The sequence below is a fragment of the Trichosurus vulpecula genome, chromosome 3, assembly GCF_011100635.1.
Source record: "Trichosurus vulpecula isolate mTriVul1 chromosome 3, mTriVul1.pri, whole genome shotgun sequence".
Lineage (NCBI taxonomy): Eukaryota > Metazoa > Chordata > Mammalia > Diprotodontia > Phalangeridae > Trichosurus > Trichosurus vulpecula.
Window position 1 is genome coordinate 279,137,635 of NC_050575.1, and position 15,524 is coordinate 279,153,158.

The 15,524-nt window shown below is 36.6% G+C and overlaps 1 protein-coding gene across 1 annotated transcript in view; it reads right to left on the reverse strand.

Annotated features, from left to right (window-relative positions):
• RALGAPA2 (Ral GTPase activating protein catalytic subunit alpha 2) overlaps positions 1 to 15,524 on the reverse strand; it is a 409,611-nt gene that overhangs the window by 211,236 nt on the left and 182,851 nt on the right. Inside the window, exon 24 of the mRNA XM_036748146.1 lies at positions 15,068 to 15,196. Coding sequence (XP_036604041.1) covers positions 15,068 to 15,196 — 129 coding nt within the window. The remainder of the gene's footprint in view (positions 1 to 15,067; positions 15,197 to 15,524) is intronic.

A 15,524-nucleotide genomic window follows, 5' to 3' on the forward strand; every position in this document is an offset into this window, starting at 1 on the left:
AGGAAAACGAGAAAGCAGTCCGGCAGAATAGTTATTGGATCAACATCTTATGCCATATTCCACTATATATTCTAAATACATACATAAACTTAATATTAAAAATCAAACCATTAAAAATTGTAAGGGAATCAGGTCATATACCTTTTGCTAGTGTGAGATATATTCTTAACAAAACATATATGGAAGACCTATGATAAAAAGAGAAAAGTTTGAAAGGGAAGAAATATTTGTATCAAACTTCTCTGATGAGGATTTACTATTTGAGAGATAGGAATAACATATATCTGTGTGTGTATACATACTTCCAGACATATAAATACATATATATGTATATACAAATACACAGAGACATATGTAGACCAAAAGTGATTCCTCAACAGAAGAGTAGTCAAAAGATATAAAGAAAGCATTCTTAAAGGAAAAACTACAAACTTAACCACCAAATGAAAGAATGCTCTGAATTACTAGTAAGAGATGCAAATCAAAATAAATCTGAGCCTTCACTTCTCACACGGCAAATTGACAACAATGACAAAAGAAGCCTTCAGTCAACAATGGAAAGGTTGAGTGAAGATAGGCACACTAGAGCGTTGCCTGTGGAGCTATAAATCAGTGCATTATTTTGGAAAGCAATTTGGAATTATGGAAATAAAGTGACTAAAGTGTTTGAATGCCAAATGTATGCCAAAAAGACCATTTTGTGGAGAACTCACACACAGCAAGGCATTCACAAGGTGGTCAGAAGAAGCAATAAAAGGACACTCTCAAGGTCTCTCTTAATAACTTTGGAATTGATTGTGTGACATGGGAGATACTGACACAGGACTGATCCAGCATGGCATGCCCAAAGCAGAGAAGGTTGGGTGCTCTTTGAGCAAAGCAGAATTGAAACATCTCAAAGAAAATACAGGATGTGCAAATTCAGAGAATCTACCCCAAATGTTTGCATGGACTATTTGTGCCCAACTTGTGTTAGAGCATTTCGAACTCATGTTGGCCTGATCAGCCATAATGTGATACACTGAAACGAGACTCTACCATAGTGATGTCATTTTGGTCCACTTCGAGAATGAGAGGCAAGAACCACTTTGCTTTGCAAAGCAAAGTGTCTGCTGGCATGGTACATTGTTTACATTTTAAGGTTTTTTTAATGTGTTGATCAGCTTGGCTGATTCATCTCTATCTTTAGGTGTTTTATGTTATTTCATATATGTTTAAATGACTCTCTGGGAGAGAGGCTGGCAGAATACTGGACATTTTGGTCATGTAAAAAATATATCAATAAAATTTATTTTTAAAAAGAAACTATTTTGGACATTGGGGGTGGAGCCAAGATGGCGGCTGGAAAGCAGGGACTTGCATGAGCTCCCCACCACGTCCCTCCAAAACCCTATAAAAAATGGCTCTGAACAAATTCTAGAACTGCAGAACCCACAAAATAGCGGAGGGAAGCAGGGATCCAGCCCAGGACAGCCTGGATGGTCGCTGGATGAGGTCTATCACGCATGGAGTGGAGGGGAGCAGAGCTCAGCGTGGGAGGCAGCAGGACCAACCAGACCAGAAGCCAGGCAGGACAGGCCGTAGCACCCTGAATCAGTGAGCTGTGGCAGTTACCAGACTTCTCAACCCACAAACACCAAAGACAACAGAGAAAGTTAGTGGGAAAAGCTGAGGGGGACAGAGTTTGTGGTTCAGCCACCGCCCCAGGGGCAGCGGGGGAGGTGCAGCTACAGAACTACAGCTGCAGTTACTTCTGGCCCCAGGCCCATGTGGTGGGAGGAATTAAGTGGCAGATCAGAGCAGGAGTGCAGAGCCTGCTGAAGATTTGCGTCAGGTCCAGGTTGGTGGTTCTTGAGGAAGGAGGAGTGCTAGTGTGGCAAAGCTGGCTATATAGAAATAGCTCTGAAATCAACGGCGCATCTCCTCAAGCTTGGAACAAAGTACTCTTTGCTCTACAAGCAGTCATATCCCACTGAAAAACTCAAGGGTCAAGTAAGTTGGCTGGGAATATGGCCAGGCAGCGAAAACACACCCAGATTCAGTCTCAGACTTTGGAACCAGACTTCTCAACCCACAAACACCAAAGACAACAGAGAAGGTTAGTGGGAAAAGCTGTGGGAGTGGAAGGAGTTCGCGGTTAGGCTTCCAGCCCCAAGGGCAGCGGAGGTGGGGCACCTACAGCTGTTGTTGCTTCCTGCCCCAGGCCCACCTGGTGGGAGGAATTAAGAGGCAGATCAGAGCAGGAGTGCACAGCCTGCTGAAGATCTAGGCCCAGTCCATGTTGGGGGTTCTTGGGGAAGGAGCAGTGCTGGTGTGGCAGAGCTGGCACCTCCCCCCCAAAACGTGGAACATAGAACTCTCTAGTCTACAAGCAGTCATACCCCGCTGAAAAACTCAAGGGTCAAGTTAGTTGGTTGGGAATATGGCCAGGCAGCGAAAACACAGCCAGATTCAGTCTCAGACTTTGGATTCTTTCTTTGGTGACAAAGTAGACCAAAACATACATACAGAAGAAGTTAACAAAGTCAAAGAGCCTACAACAGAAACCTCAAAGAAAAACATGAACTAGTCTCAGGCCATGGAAGAGCTCAAAAAGGAGTTGGAAAAGCAAGTTAGAGAAGTAGAGGAAAAATTGGGAAGAGAAATGAGAAGGATGCAAGAAAACCATGAAAAACAAGTCAATGACTTGTTAAAGGAGACCCAAAAAAATACTGAAAAAAATATTGAAGAAAACAACACTTTAAAAAATAGACTAACTCAAATGGCAAAAGAGCTCCAAAAAGCCAATGAGGAGAACAATGCCTTGAAAGGCAGAATTAGCCAAATGGAAAAGGAGGTCCAAAAGACCACTGAAGAAAATACTACCTTAAAAATGAGATTTGAGCAAGTGGAAGCTAGTGACTTTATGACAAATCAAGATATTGTAAAACAGAGCCAAAAGAATGAAAAAATGGAAGACAATGTCAAATATCTCATTGGAAAAACCACTGACCTAGAAAATAGATCCAGGAGAGATAATTTAAAAATCATTGGACTACCTCTAAGCCATGATCAAAAAAGAGCCTAGATATCATCTTTCAAGAAATTATCAAGGAGAATTGCCCTGATATTCTAGAGCCACAGGGTAAAATAGAAATTGAAAGAATACACAGATAGCCTCCTCAAATAGATCACAAAAAGAAAACTCCTAGGAACACTGTCACCAAATTCCAGAGCTCCCAGGTCAAGGAGAAAATACTGCAAGCAGCCAGAAAGAAACAATTTGAATATTGTGGAAAAACAATCAGGATAACACAGGATCTGGCAGCTTCTGCATTAAGGGACTGAAGGGCTTGGAATATGATATTCCAGAGGTGAATGGAGCTAGGATTAAAACCAAGAATCACCTACCCAGCAAAACTGAGTATCATGCTCCAAGGCAAAATATGGACTTTCAATAAAATAGAGGACTTTCAAGATTTCTCAGTGAAAAGACCAGAACTGAATGGAAAATTTGACTTTCAAACACAAGAATCAAGAGAAGCATCAAAAGGTAATCAAGAAAAAGAACAAGAAAAAGAAATTGCAAGGGACTTACTAAAGTTCAACTAAAGTTGAACTGTTTTGTTTACATTCCTACATGGAAAGATGACATGTATGATTTATGAGACCTCAGTATTAGGGTAGATGAAGGGAATATGCATATATGTATATGTTTATGTATATATATAAGTGAATGTGTATGTATGTATATATCTATGTGTGTGTGTATATATATATGTGTATATATATATATATATATATATATAGAGAGAGAGAGAGAGAGAGAGAGAGAGAGAGAGAGAGAGCGCGAACACAGGGTGAGTTGAAGATGAAGGGAAGATATCTAAAAGAAATAAAATCAAATTAAGGGATGAGAGAGGAACATATTGAGAGAGGGAGATAGGGAGAGATAGAATGGGGTGGATTATCTCGCATAAAGGTGGCAAGAGGAAGCAGTTCTGTGGGAGGAGGGGAGAGGGTAGGTGAGGGGGGAATGAGTGAATCTTGCTCTCATCATATTTGGCCTGAGGAGGGAATACCATACATACCCAATAGGGTATCTTACCCCACAGGAAAGAAGAGGGAAGAAGATAAAAATAAGGGGGGGATGATGGAGAAGAGGCCAGATGGGGGTGGAGGTAATCACATACAAACACTTTGGAAAGGGGACAGGGTCAAGGGAGAAAATTCAATAAAGGGGGATGAGTTGGGAAGGAGCAAAATATAGTTAGTCTTTCACAACATGAGTATTGTGGAAGGGTTATACATAATGATACACATGTGGCCTATGTTGAATTGCTTGACTTCTTGGGGAGGGTGGGTGGGAAAGGAGGAGGGGGAAGAATTTGGAACTCAAAGTTTTTAAAAACAGATGTTCAAAAACAAAAAAAAAAGTTTTTGCATGCAACTAGAAAATAAGATACACAGGCAATGGGGAGTAGAAATTTAGCTTGCCGTACAAGAAAGGAAAGGAAAAGGGGATGGGGCGTAGGGTGACAGAAGGGAGGGCTGACTGGGGAACAGGGCCACCAGAATATACGCCATCTTGGAGTGGGGGGGAGGGTAGAAATGGGGAGAAAATTTGTAATTCAAACTCTTGTGAAAATCAATGCTGAAAACTAAATATGTCAAATAAATAAATAAATAAATTTTAAAAAATGATTGAGTGGGTCATGAAAGGTAAAATACAGTTTTGATTTCATGAAATTAAGGTTTTGAAAAAATCTAACAATGAAAATCAGATGGGAAATAGGTAATTAAGAAAAAATATTTGCAACAATTAACTTTTATAAAGGTCTCATTTTGAAGATATATATATACATATATATGAGAGTGATGGAGGGAAATCTTTAAGAATAAGAACCATTCCCCAAAAGAAAAATGGTCATATAATAAGAACGGGTATTTTTCAACAACAACAAAAAAGAAATCATATAAAAATCACATGAACAATCATACTAAAAATGCTGTAAGTGACTAATAACTAAATAAATAAAAATTAAAACAACTTTAAAGTTCTACCTTACAACTATCAGACCAGCAAAGATGACAAAAATAGGAAAACGACAATTACTGGAAGGACTATGGCGTAAATAAAAGGTATGCTAATGCACTACGAGTAGAGTTGTGAATTGGGCTAGCAATTCTGGAAAGCAATTTGGAACTATGTTCAGAAAGTTAAACTGGGCATACTCTTGAACCTAGCAAAACTACTAGCATGCTTATACTCCCAAAGAGACCAAAGACAGGCACAACAATATTTATATAAGTTCTTTCCATGGCAGCCAAAAACTGGAAACTAACAGCTTGCCCTATTGGAGAATAAACAAATTGTGGTGTCTGAATATATAATGGAATGTTATTGTTCCTTAAGAAAAGATGAAATTGAAAATTTTAAAGCAAACTGTAAAGACCTTCATGAACTGATGAAAAGCAAAGTGAGAACTAGAGAACATTTAATACAACCATAAGTACAACATAGAGGAAAAACAACTTTGAAAAACATTACAACTCTGATCAATGTAATTGATTCAAAAGAATAATGATGAAACACACCACTTACCTCCTGACAGAGAGGATGAATTTAAAATCCAAAAGAGCCATGCATTTTTAGACATGTCTAACGTGAGAAATTTGTTTTCCTAGACCATGTAAACAAATATTAAGGGATTTGAGATTTGTTTGTTTTTTGTCTTTTTATTTTATAATTTGTCCAGTCAGGGCTAGAAGGCGGGTAGTAAGTGAAACAGATTTATTTTTTAAAGCAGTTGTTATTTGAACAACTAATAAACAAAATATTTTAAAAATTTAGGGCTTATTTACTCCACAGATTCTGCCAATATAATTCAACCCAGCACTCATTCTAATTCATCTCTATAAGATCACTGATTTGTTATCTCTTCACAAAATATATTTTTTTTAATCAGCTTTAGGACTGGCTACCAATTTGTTGCTCCACTAATGGTACACAATGGCCATCTAGTCCAGTCCAACAGACACTTAAATTTTTTTTTTTGCTACAATATTCCTGAATAATCATTCAGCATTTGCTTAAAGACTTCTAATGAGTGGGAATCTACCAACCGACCAATTGATAAACATTATTAAGCAAACAGTACGTGCAAGGAAAATAGAGGCATGTGAGGAATAGAAAAGACTACATTTAGCTGGATTGTAAAGTATGTTAAAGGAAGTAATGTATAATGAAGTTAGAAATATAGGTTGAGAGTGGTGTATCGGTGTTTAAGAAGCACTAACATCTACGGTGTGAGAGTTGCCGAGCCCTTTTCAGGGCTGCTCGTCTACTACTGGTTCCACCTTAATCTACCTCTCACCTATGGCTCCAAGAAGCTGTAGCATGCACAGTGACCACACCCCAGTAAAACCATCTCAGTCAACAAGCTAAACCAGGTTGAGGGTAACCAAAATGGTAACCTAAAACCCACCAGTGAGTTGGGGGAGATGTCTATCTGCAGCATATGAAGACTTTCCCCTGGGAAATAGGCTGATGAGAACAATTTGTTCCAACAGCCATGAAGGCAGCTGAAACAGGAGCTGTGGAATAATTAGGCTTGGTCAGACATCAAAGACACAAGGCCATCCATTGCCTCCTGGGCCATCAACAGTCAATGACTTTTGTCCTGTCACTGAATTATGATGACTCTAGAAGAGTCTCTGAAGACTCTGGAAGTTGTGTGAAGGCACAACTCTGCCTCACCAATTCATGCACAAGTCAAGACCTCACCTATAATGTCATTGGTCCTCTTATAAAACGGACAAATAACAATAGGTTGAGATCATGTTGTGAAAGCCATTAAAAGCCAGTGTAGTTTAGTTTAATTCTAGAGGCAAAAGGGAGACAACGAAGTTAATTGAATAGAGAAGTAACACAGTCAGAACCGTATTTTAGGAAAATCATTTTGGCAGCTATGTGAAATGGCAACATGCTTAACATAGGGAGACCCATAGGGAGGATGTTGTAGTAATTCAGGTAAGAAGTGACAGGGGTCTGACATATGTTAGTGGTTGTGTGTGAGCAGAGAGAAGGTGCTAGATGTGAGAAGTAGTATGGATATAAAAAAGTCAAGATTTGGCAAATGATTTGATATGTGGGTGACAAAGATGAGGAATCAAATAACACTGAGGTTAGAAAATGGGAGGATGGAAAAGTGGTGGCACACTTGTGATATAGATAAGGATATGATAGTTTATTCAGAGAATCATAGCATGTCAACTAAAAAATTAATTGAAATAAGTTAATAAAAGTTCCATCCTATAAAATAAATTGAAAAAAATCATTACGCTTTGTGATATCATGAACAGAACCTAATAGGATGAGGAAAAAAAAATTCCACTCAAAATAACTACAGAACATATAAAATGCTTAGGAGCCCAGCTACAAAGACACAGAGGAGAATTATATGAATAAAACTACAGAACAATCTTTTGAGAAAAGAGTTAAATAATTGGACATTAACTCTTCATGATTGGATTATGACAATATAATAAAAATGACAATACTACCTAAATTTGTGAATTCAGTGCCTTGCCAAATTACTACTACCAAACTACTTATTTTATATATCTAGAAAAAATAATAACAAAATATGTCTGGAGGAGTAATCAGTCAAGAATATTAAGGAAAATAATGAAAAAATTGGAAAGGAATGGGTGTAACAGTATAAGAACTCAAATTATACTACAAAGTTATAAAAATCAAAAAAATTTGATATTGGTTAAAATATAAATATACACATAAAAATAGAATATAAAAATATAAAAGTTGATCAGTTGGATAGATTAAAAATGACATAAAAGCCATCAAACACAATATGGATTCACTATTCAACAAAATAGACATAGATCAACATATATAAAACAGATATAGATCAACATTTTACATGATATATCACAAAAAGTTCCAAACTATATATAATTTAGATATAAAAGGTCATTATCATAAACAAATTTGAGGAGCAGGAAGGAGATACCTTTTGGGTGGACAGAGGAGGAGTTCTTGACTAAACAAGCTATTGAGAAGAGCACAGGATATTAAATACGTAATTTCAATTACACAGACTTGAAAAGTTTTTACATAAAATTAATAGTTAGAATTAAAAGGGAATTTAAATGCGAAAAAAAATCTTGGCAGAAATATTCTATGTTAAAGGTCTGATATCCAAGATGCTTAGGGAACTGACACAAATATATAAGAAGAAAGAATGAAAAGATATGAATAGGCACTTCTCAAAAGAAGAAAGGGAAGCAAAATATCAACAGTCATACAAAAATGCTTCAAATCATTAATAAGATACATGCAAATTAAGACAATTCTCAAATCCTATCTCATACACTAGATTGGTAGAGATGGAAAAAAGGCAGTTGTTGAAGAAACTGCACATTAAGGCAACATTGGTAGAGCTGTGTAACAATTCAACAATTCTAGAAAGCAATTTGGAATAATACTCCCAAAGTAACTAAGCTCTGCATATCTTTCTATCCTACTTTGATACTCCAAAGAAATCAAAGAAGGAAGGAAAGCAACAAAAGACCACTTTGCAGTATAGTTTAAAAAAAACAACACACAGAAAAGAAACACAAAAAAATGGAAACAAAGTGGGTGCTCACCATTTGGGAACTGCTGAAAAACAAATGGTACATAATGTAATAAAGAATAGCTGCATTATAAGGTATAATGAATGAAACATATACAGAGAAACCTGAGAAGATTTGTATGTACTGATGCAAAACTGAAGTAAGAAAAATCAGAACTATTTTGATTACAATAATGTTAAGAAAAACAACTGTGAAAGAAGTAAGCTCTAGCTAGTATTAACACAATGACCAATCACAATTCCAGATTGAATGAATAAAAATGTTTATTAAATACTTACTATCTACAGTATTAACTAAGCACACTGAGGATACTAAGGCAAGCAAAGAAGACATTCCCTGCCTTCAAAGAGCTTACTTTCTTTTTTTTTGCAGGGGGAAGGCAGGGCAATTGGGGTTAAGTGACTTGCCCAAGGTCACACAGCTAGTAAGTGTGTCATGTGTCAGAGGCCAGGTCCTCCTGACTCCAGGGCTGGTGCTCTACTCACGGTGCCACCTAGCTGCCTCGAAGAACTTACTTTCTACTAAAGAAAGACAGTACTCAAGGGGAGTAGTGACCAGGGAGCAGTGTTTTGGATGAGAAAGATTGAATGATGACTATTAATGGGAAAGAAAATTGACACGTTCTTAGAAGAATGGTAATGCTGATTTGATTACTATCTTCAGAAGTAAAGTTAGGAAGTGGGGCTGGGGAAAGTAGGGTGGGAAGTGTGAGAGTGAAAGTAGGAGGAAAAGGAAAGTAGACAGTCTATGGAGAGGGATGGCATATAGATTGGTTTTGCATGACTATGTATTTTATGAAAAGAGAAAGGCTGGAGTGGGGGTAAAGAGGATAGCAACAATAAACTAAAAAAGAAAAAAAGAAAAAAGCATGAATCATTACAACATAAATACATGAGAGTAGAAGAAAACTGAGAAAGGAACACAGGAAAGCAGGCAATATCTATCTATCTATCTTAAATTTATCTATCATCTTAAATTTAAAATACAATAAGGGCAGAGTCAAGATGGTGGCTGGAAAGCAGGGACTCACTTAAGCTCTCTCCCAAATCCCTCCAAACACCTGTAAAAAATGGCTCTGAACAAATTCTAGAGCTGCAGAAGCCACTAAATAGCAGAGGGAAGCAGGTCTGCAGCCCAGGACAGCCTGGATAGTCGCTAGGAAGGATCTATTGCACTGAGCTGGAAGGTGAGGGGGAATGAGTGAATCTTGCTCTCATCAGATTTGACCTGAGGAGAGAACAACATACACACTCAATTGGGTGTCTTACCTCACAGGAAAATAGGGGGAAGGAGATTAAAAAAGGGGGGATGATAGAAGGAGGGGGAGGAGGTAATGAAAAGCAAACACTTTTGAGAAGGGACAAGGTCAAGGGAGAAAACTGAATAAAGGGGGACAGGATAGGATGGAGGCAAATATAGTCTTTCACAACATGATTATTGTGGAAGTGTTTTGCATATTGATACATGTGTGACCTATGTTGAATTGCTTGCCTTCCTAGGGTAGGGAGGGAAGAGGGGAGAGAATTTGGAACTCAAAGTTCTAAAAGCAGATGCTCAAAAAAAAAAAGTTGTTTTTGCATGCAACTGGAAAATAAGATATACAGGAAATGGGGTATAGAAGTCTATCTTGCCCTACAAGAAAGTAAGGGGAAAAGGGATTGGGGGGGGGGGGTGGTGACAGAAGGGAGAGCTGACTAGGGAATGGGGCAATCAGAATATATGCCATCTTGGAGTGGGGGGAGGGTAGAAATGGGGAGAAAATTTGTAACTCAAAATCAATGTTGAAAACTAAAAATATTAAATAATAAAATATGAAAAAAATTTATATACAACAAGCTGTAAGTAGTAGAAAAATCTATGCAACAAAAATTTACTGTTTCATATGCAATCCTCTTCTCTGCTTTTCTTTACAGATTGAAATTCTGATGTTAAGAGATGTTTACCAAACTCATATTAGAGAAGTAAATGGAAAAAAAATACCACCAAGAGAATGATTCAAAGAATGTTTTCAAACATCATTGGAAAAAAGTTGAATTTTTTTTATTAGTAGTAGTCTTGATTTGAAAGAAATACAAAGCACAAAAGAAAATAAAATCTTTCTGTTTCAGTAGGTATATGACTACAAACTGGCTTTACTGGAGTTAGACCAGATTTAAACTGATATAATAGGTACCTTAAAAGCTAAGTAGTCTGAGTCTACTTTCATATTTTGGCAATCAAGTTGTCCTGTATAAGTTTGAGTAAGGCCTATAACAAATGGCATTTTTGACTCTGTGTGCATTTTTTAAAAATGCTCTAATTTTAGTAGTATGATCTGTACTTGGGAAAATACTATTGCTTGAAATATTTTGGCTTTGATTATTATATAGAATCAGCAAAAATTATTTATATTAAAGAATTTTAATGTACTATAAGTTGCCATAAGCTATTAAAAATTCAGGCCAGCAGTCATTTTTTTTAAAAAGAGCAACAAACAAAAAATGACAGATGCAGAGTATATTATACCATTAAGAGTGAGCTACAGTACACAAGGAAAAAGATACATCTTCAGAAAAGGAAGTCATCTGACTTGTAGCCAGAGCTGAATATGAAAGTGTGATACACTTGCCTGGAGAGCACGTCATGGGGATAAACCCTTAACCAGATGACAGTCAATATAGCATTCTGAAAATATACTATTTGCACACCATGAGTAACTAGGAAAAAAACCTCAAATAACTTCCATTGGGAGCTAGTACGTGAATGGGGGAGGGATGGATGGAGAAAATATCATCAAGACTCATTTTTTCCACAACATGAGTCTGTCTGAAAGAAGAGCTGATGCACTAATGGGTTATCAAATACATTTATATAGGACTACTTTGAGAGAGAAAAGATAACAATAAATACATTTCATCATATTGAGACTGTCACTCAGTTAATGGCACTGGGAAACATTAGGGTGTATGCCTAAGTTTTACAATACAGATAGGAACCATAGAAGAGAATACAGAAATGTTATCAACAGAGAGGGAACATCAAAAAAATGAAGAGTAATTAATTTAAAGGAGGGAAACAGAAAACAAAATTAGGCTCATCTTTTGCTTATAAGAAAAAATACATAATTAGTTTTCAAATGAAATAATAAGCTGTTGGGTTTGCATATTGTTTTCTAGGGCAGTAAGTGGTATTGTGTGATTTTGTCAGTATCGGTACTCCCCCTACTAATGCAGCTTCCAAATGAGGACAGCTTAGTAGAAATTCTTCAAGGGCTGTTGTAACCAAAAACATATATCACCCTGTGGTCAAACTGAAGATTGGCCTTTCCAAACCAAGCTACGCTGGTCATTGTGCAGGCAGATATTCTGTCACCAGTCCTGTACTTGAAGCCTCTCCTACTTGAGTTATGGCACTGGGATTACTTCGTTGGCATGGCCTTTTAGAACACAGGGCAGTTTCATATCAATATGAGACACTGGGGAAAATATTTTTCATTCTTCCACACCTTTCTATATCCAATCAATTGCAAAGTTTCATCATTTCTACCTCCACAATATCTTTTGGGTCGATGTCCTTACAGTACAAGATCTGACTTTCTCTTGCCAGGATTACTGCACTAGCTCCATAATTATTCTTCCTTGCCTTCCTTCCTTTCCTCCGTTTTTAGAGGAGGCCTTAACATTCAAAACAAATTCACTTTCTCTATGAAACCTTGACTGATCTCACAGGAGTGTGTGAGTGTGTGAGTGTGACTGTGAGTGTGTGTGTGTGTGTGTGTGTGTGTGTGTGTGTATGAGAATGATATAGTCCCCTCTACAGTCTTCCATTGTAATTCTTTTTTGCAATTCAGTTACTTTTTGCTTTGAAAATATAGTAATAATATTGGGGCATACATAGTTAATATTATTTTTTAATTAACAAAGGTACTTTTAAAAATAATATAATGACAATATTTATATCTATTAATCTACTATATTATGAATTTAGTTTGGTCCAGCATCATGATTATAATTCTTAATTACCTAGATTCTCTCCAATGCTTTAACATAGTAAATTTTAGTCCACCTTCTTATTTTGAATATGCATACATGATTCAGTCTTGGGTGTATTTCCTTTAGTCAACATATTATTATTTTGTGCTTTCTAATTCATTCTGTAATCCTTTTTCTTTTCAAAGGGAAATTCAATCAGGTGACCTTCAAGTTAATATATTCCCTATCCTAAACAGGAGTGTCATAATCTAGAATTAATCATTTTTCTCTTTCCACCCTCAACTTATTAGAAATTATTAAGCATGTGTAAAGCACCACACTAGGCACAAAGAGAAATATAATGAGAAAAACAAAGCACTCTGCCCTTACAGGGTTATATTCTCCTGGGAGGATTCAACTTGTACATAGCTAAATAAATGGGGGCCTAGGTGGTACAGTGAATACAGTAACAGGTCAGAAACAGAAGCCAGGAAGACCTGAGTTCAAATTCTGTCTCAGACACTAACTGTGTGACCCTGGGCAAGTCACTTAACCCTGTTTGTCTCAGTGTTTTCATGTGCAAAATGAGCTGGAGGAGGAAATGGCAAACTACTTCAGTATCTTTGCCAAAAAAAAACAAAACAAAACAAAAAGGGATCATGAAGAGTCCAACAGGACTAAAACGACTGAACAACAAAAACTAAGAACAAAATAACAAAGTCATTTCCAGGGGAAGAAAGTGTTAGTAACTAGAAGGATCAGGAAAGGACTTATGCTGGCATCACACAGGTTGTACTCGGAAGAAAATTAGGGATTAGAATGTAAACTCCTTGTGAGTAGAGATTGTTTTGATTTTTTGGTGCTTATATCTCCAGTAATTAGCTACCTCACAGTAAGCGCATAATCATTTTTGTCAACTGACTAACTGGGGAAGAAATGGTGAAGCATTCAATGCACAGAACATGGAGGCAAGAGATACAATTTCATGTAGAAGAACTACCAGGCTAGTTTGCCCTAAACAAAGACAGCATGAAGGGGAGTAAAATGAAAGAAGTATGAAAAATAGGTGGAAGCCAGGTTATCAAGAGCTTTAGATGCCACACTAAGGAGACTGTACTTTATTCTAGAGGTAATTGGGTGCCACTGAAGATTTTTGATTAGGGAGATGACAGGGCTAGATTTGTATTTTAGGAATACCAATTTAGCAGCTGGCATCCTTCTCTCTTATTCTGCAGCTGTGACCTCATAATTAAATCATTCCCCACCTCATGCTTATCCTTTTTTTATCTTTTTTTTTAAGTAACTAAGTGTGAAAGTAAATTCAAGCTGTTAGGTAGTAATGTTTCAATAAACACTTTTGTAAATGATTCAGGGGTCTAGTTTTGTGTAACAGGGTAAATGCTTAGCTTTTTCCTGTTAATAGTAACAGAAGCCCTCAATTAATAATCGAGTTCGCCATTCGTGGGGAAAATCATACAGAAAGAAATACATTTTAGGTGGGTATGAATAGGTAACATGAAAAGGGTAAAGAGCAAGACATAAGTTTAAACATAAAAACATCATTCTGTTATGAGACTATAGGCAAAAGTGGTGATCATGTACTTGTATGCTCCTTAAGAACATACATTCATTATTTGTCTCCTCATCACCTAACACAGTGCCTGGAACATAGGAAATACTTAATAAATGCTTGTTGAGTGACTGATTTTTCCAAGTTACCTCACAATATTCTGGCTAAATGTAAAGATCAAAAGCAAATGTTACATATAAACTTTATAATACAGTGCAAATTTAGGACCACCTGTTTTAATAAGTAACATATAATTTTTATTTAAGAACAATAGTTTAGCTTATAATCATCAGCATTAATGATTTAGTACTCTAAGACATTATAAAGAAGTTGAAACAAATACATATGAAGGAGGGCAGGGATCATGTCTTAATTATGTTTATAATTCCCTTTATACAGTGATTTGACAATATTAAGCCCTTAACAAATTGCTAACGAATGAGTGAATTTTTTAAAAATCCCTCCGTTTTAAAAACCATTATTTTCTCATTTTAAAGTAACCAAAATTATATTTATATCTCCCTTAATTTCTATTTAATAAAAAAGAATTCTTAATGGCATTATCTTTAGAAATCTGGGCTTATTACAAGCATCAAGGTCCATTTTCATTTATTATAAAAAGCTAATGAGATTGTGAAACCCAAGACTTGCTTTTTAGTGTGTAAATGTGCTGAAATACTAGTGAGGATATGATTTCTCACACTTTGGCCTTTTGATGAAACACCTTTGCAATACTAGTATGTCACCTTATCCTACAATTTCACACATCAGCTGCCATGGTATCTACCCTGAGAGCCCAGTTTCACATTGCACTAATGAGTCAACACCTGTTAAGAGTGGAGAAATCTGAACCTTGTTAGCGATTGTACACTCTCTTGGGAACTTGGATGTTGAGCATTGTCATACTCACCGCCAACATGTCTGTACTGAGAACTCTGGATGCAGCAGTGATGAAGTCTCCTATCAGCATTGTAAAGCCAGGTAAAGCCAAGAAGAAAAAACGGGAAGGACAATGCCTTATAACAGTATTTAAGATATCCTGAGGGAGAGAAAATAAACAAACCATGAGATTACATGTTCAATTTTACATGGAAAAAACCTGCCAAACAGAAGAGCAATGAGATTCTAAAATTTGCAACAGCTCTTTATACTTTGTATTTCCACAGGGCCTTCCTTTAAGAGCTGAGTATATATACTTGAGGAAAGAATTATTACCTCATATGTGTTCATGACCTCTCTATGAGATAAATATATCATAGACATCTTTATGAGATAAATAAATCATAGATTTTGCAGCTAGAAGGGACTTTGAAGATCACCTAGCCCACTTAATTCCTAGACTAAGGTATTACAATATCTATCTTGAA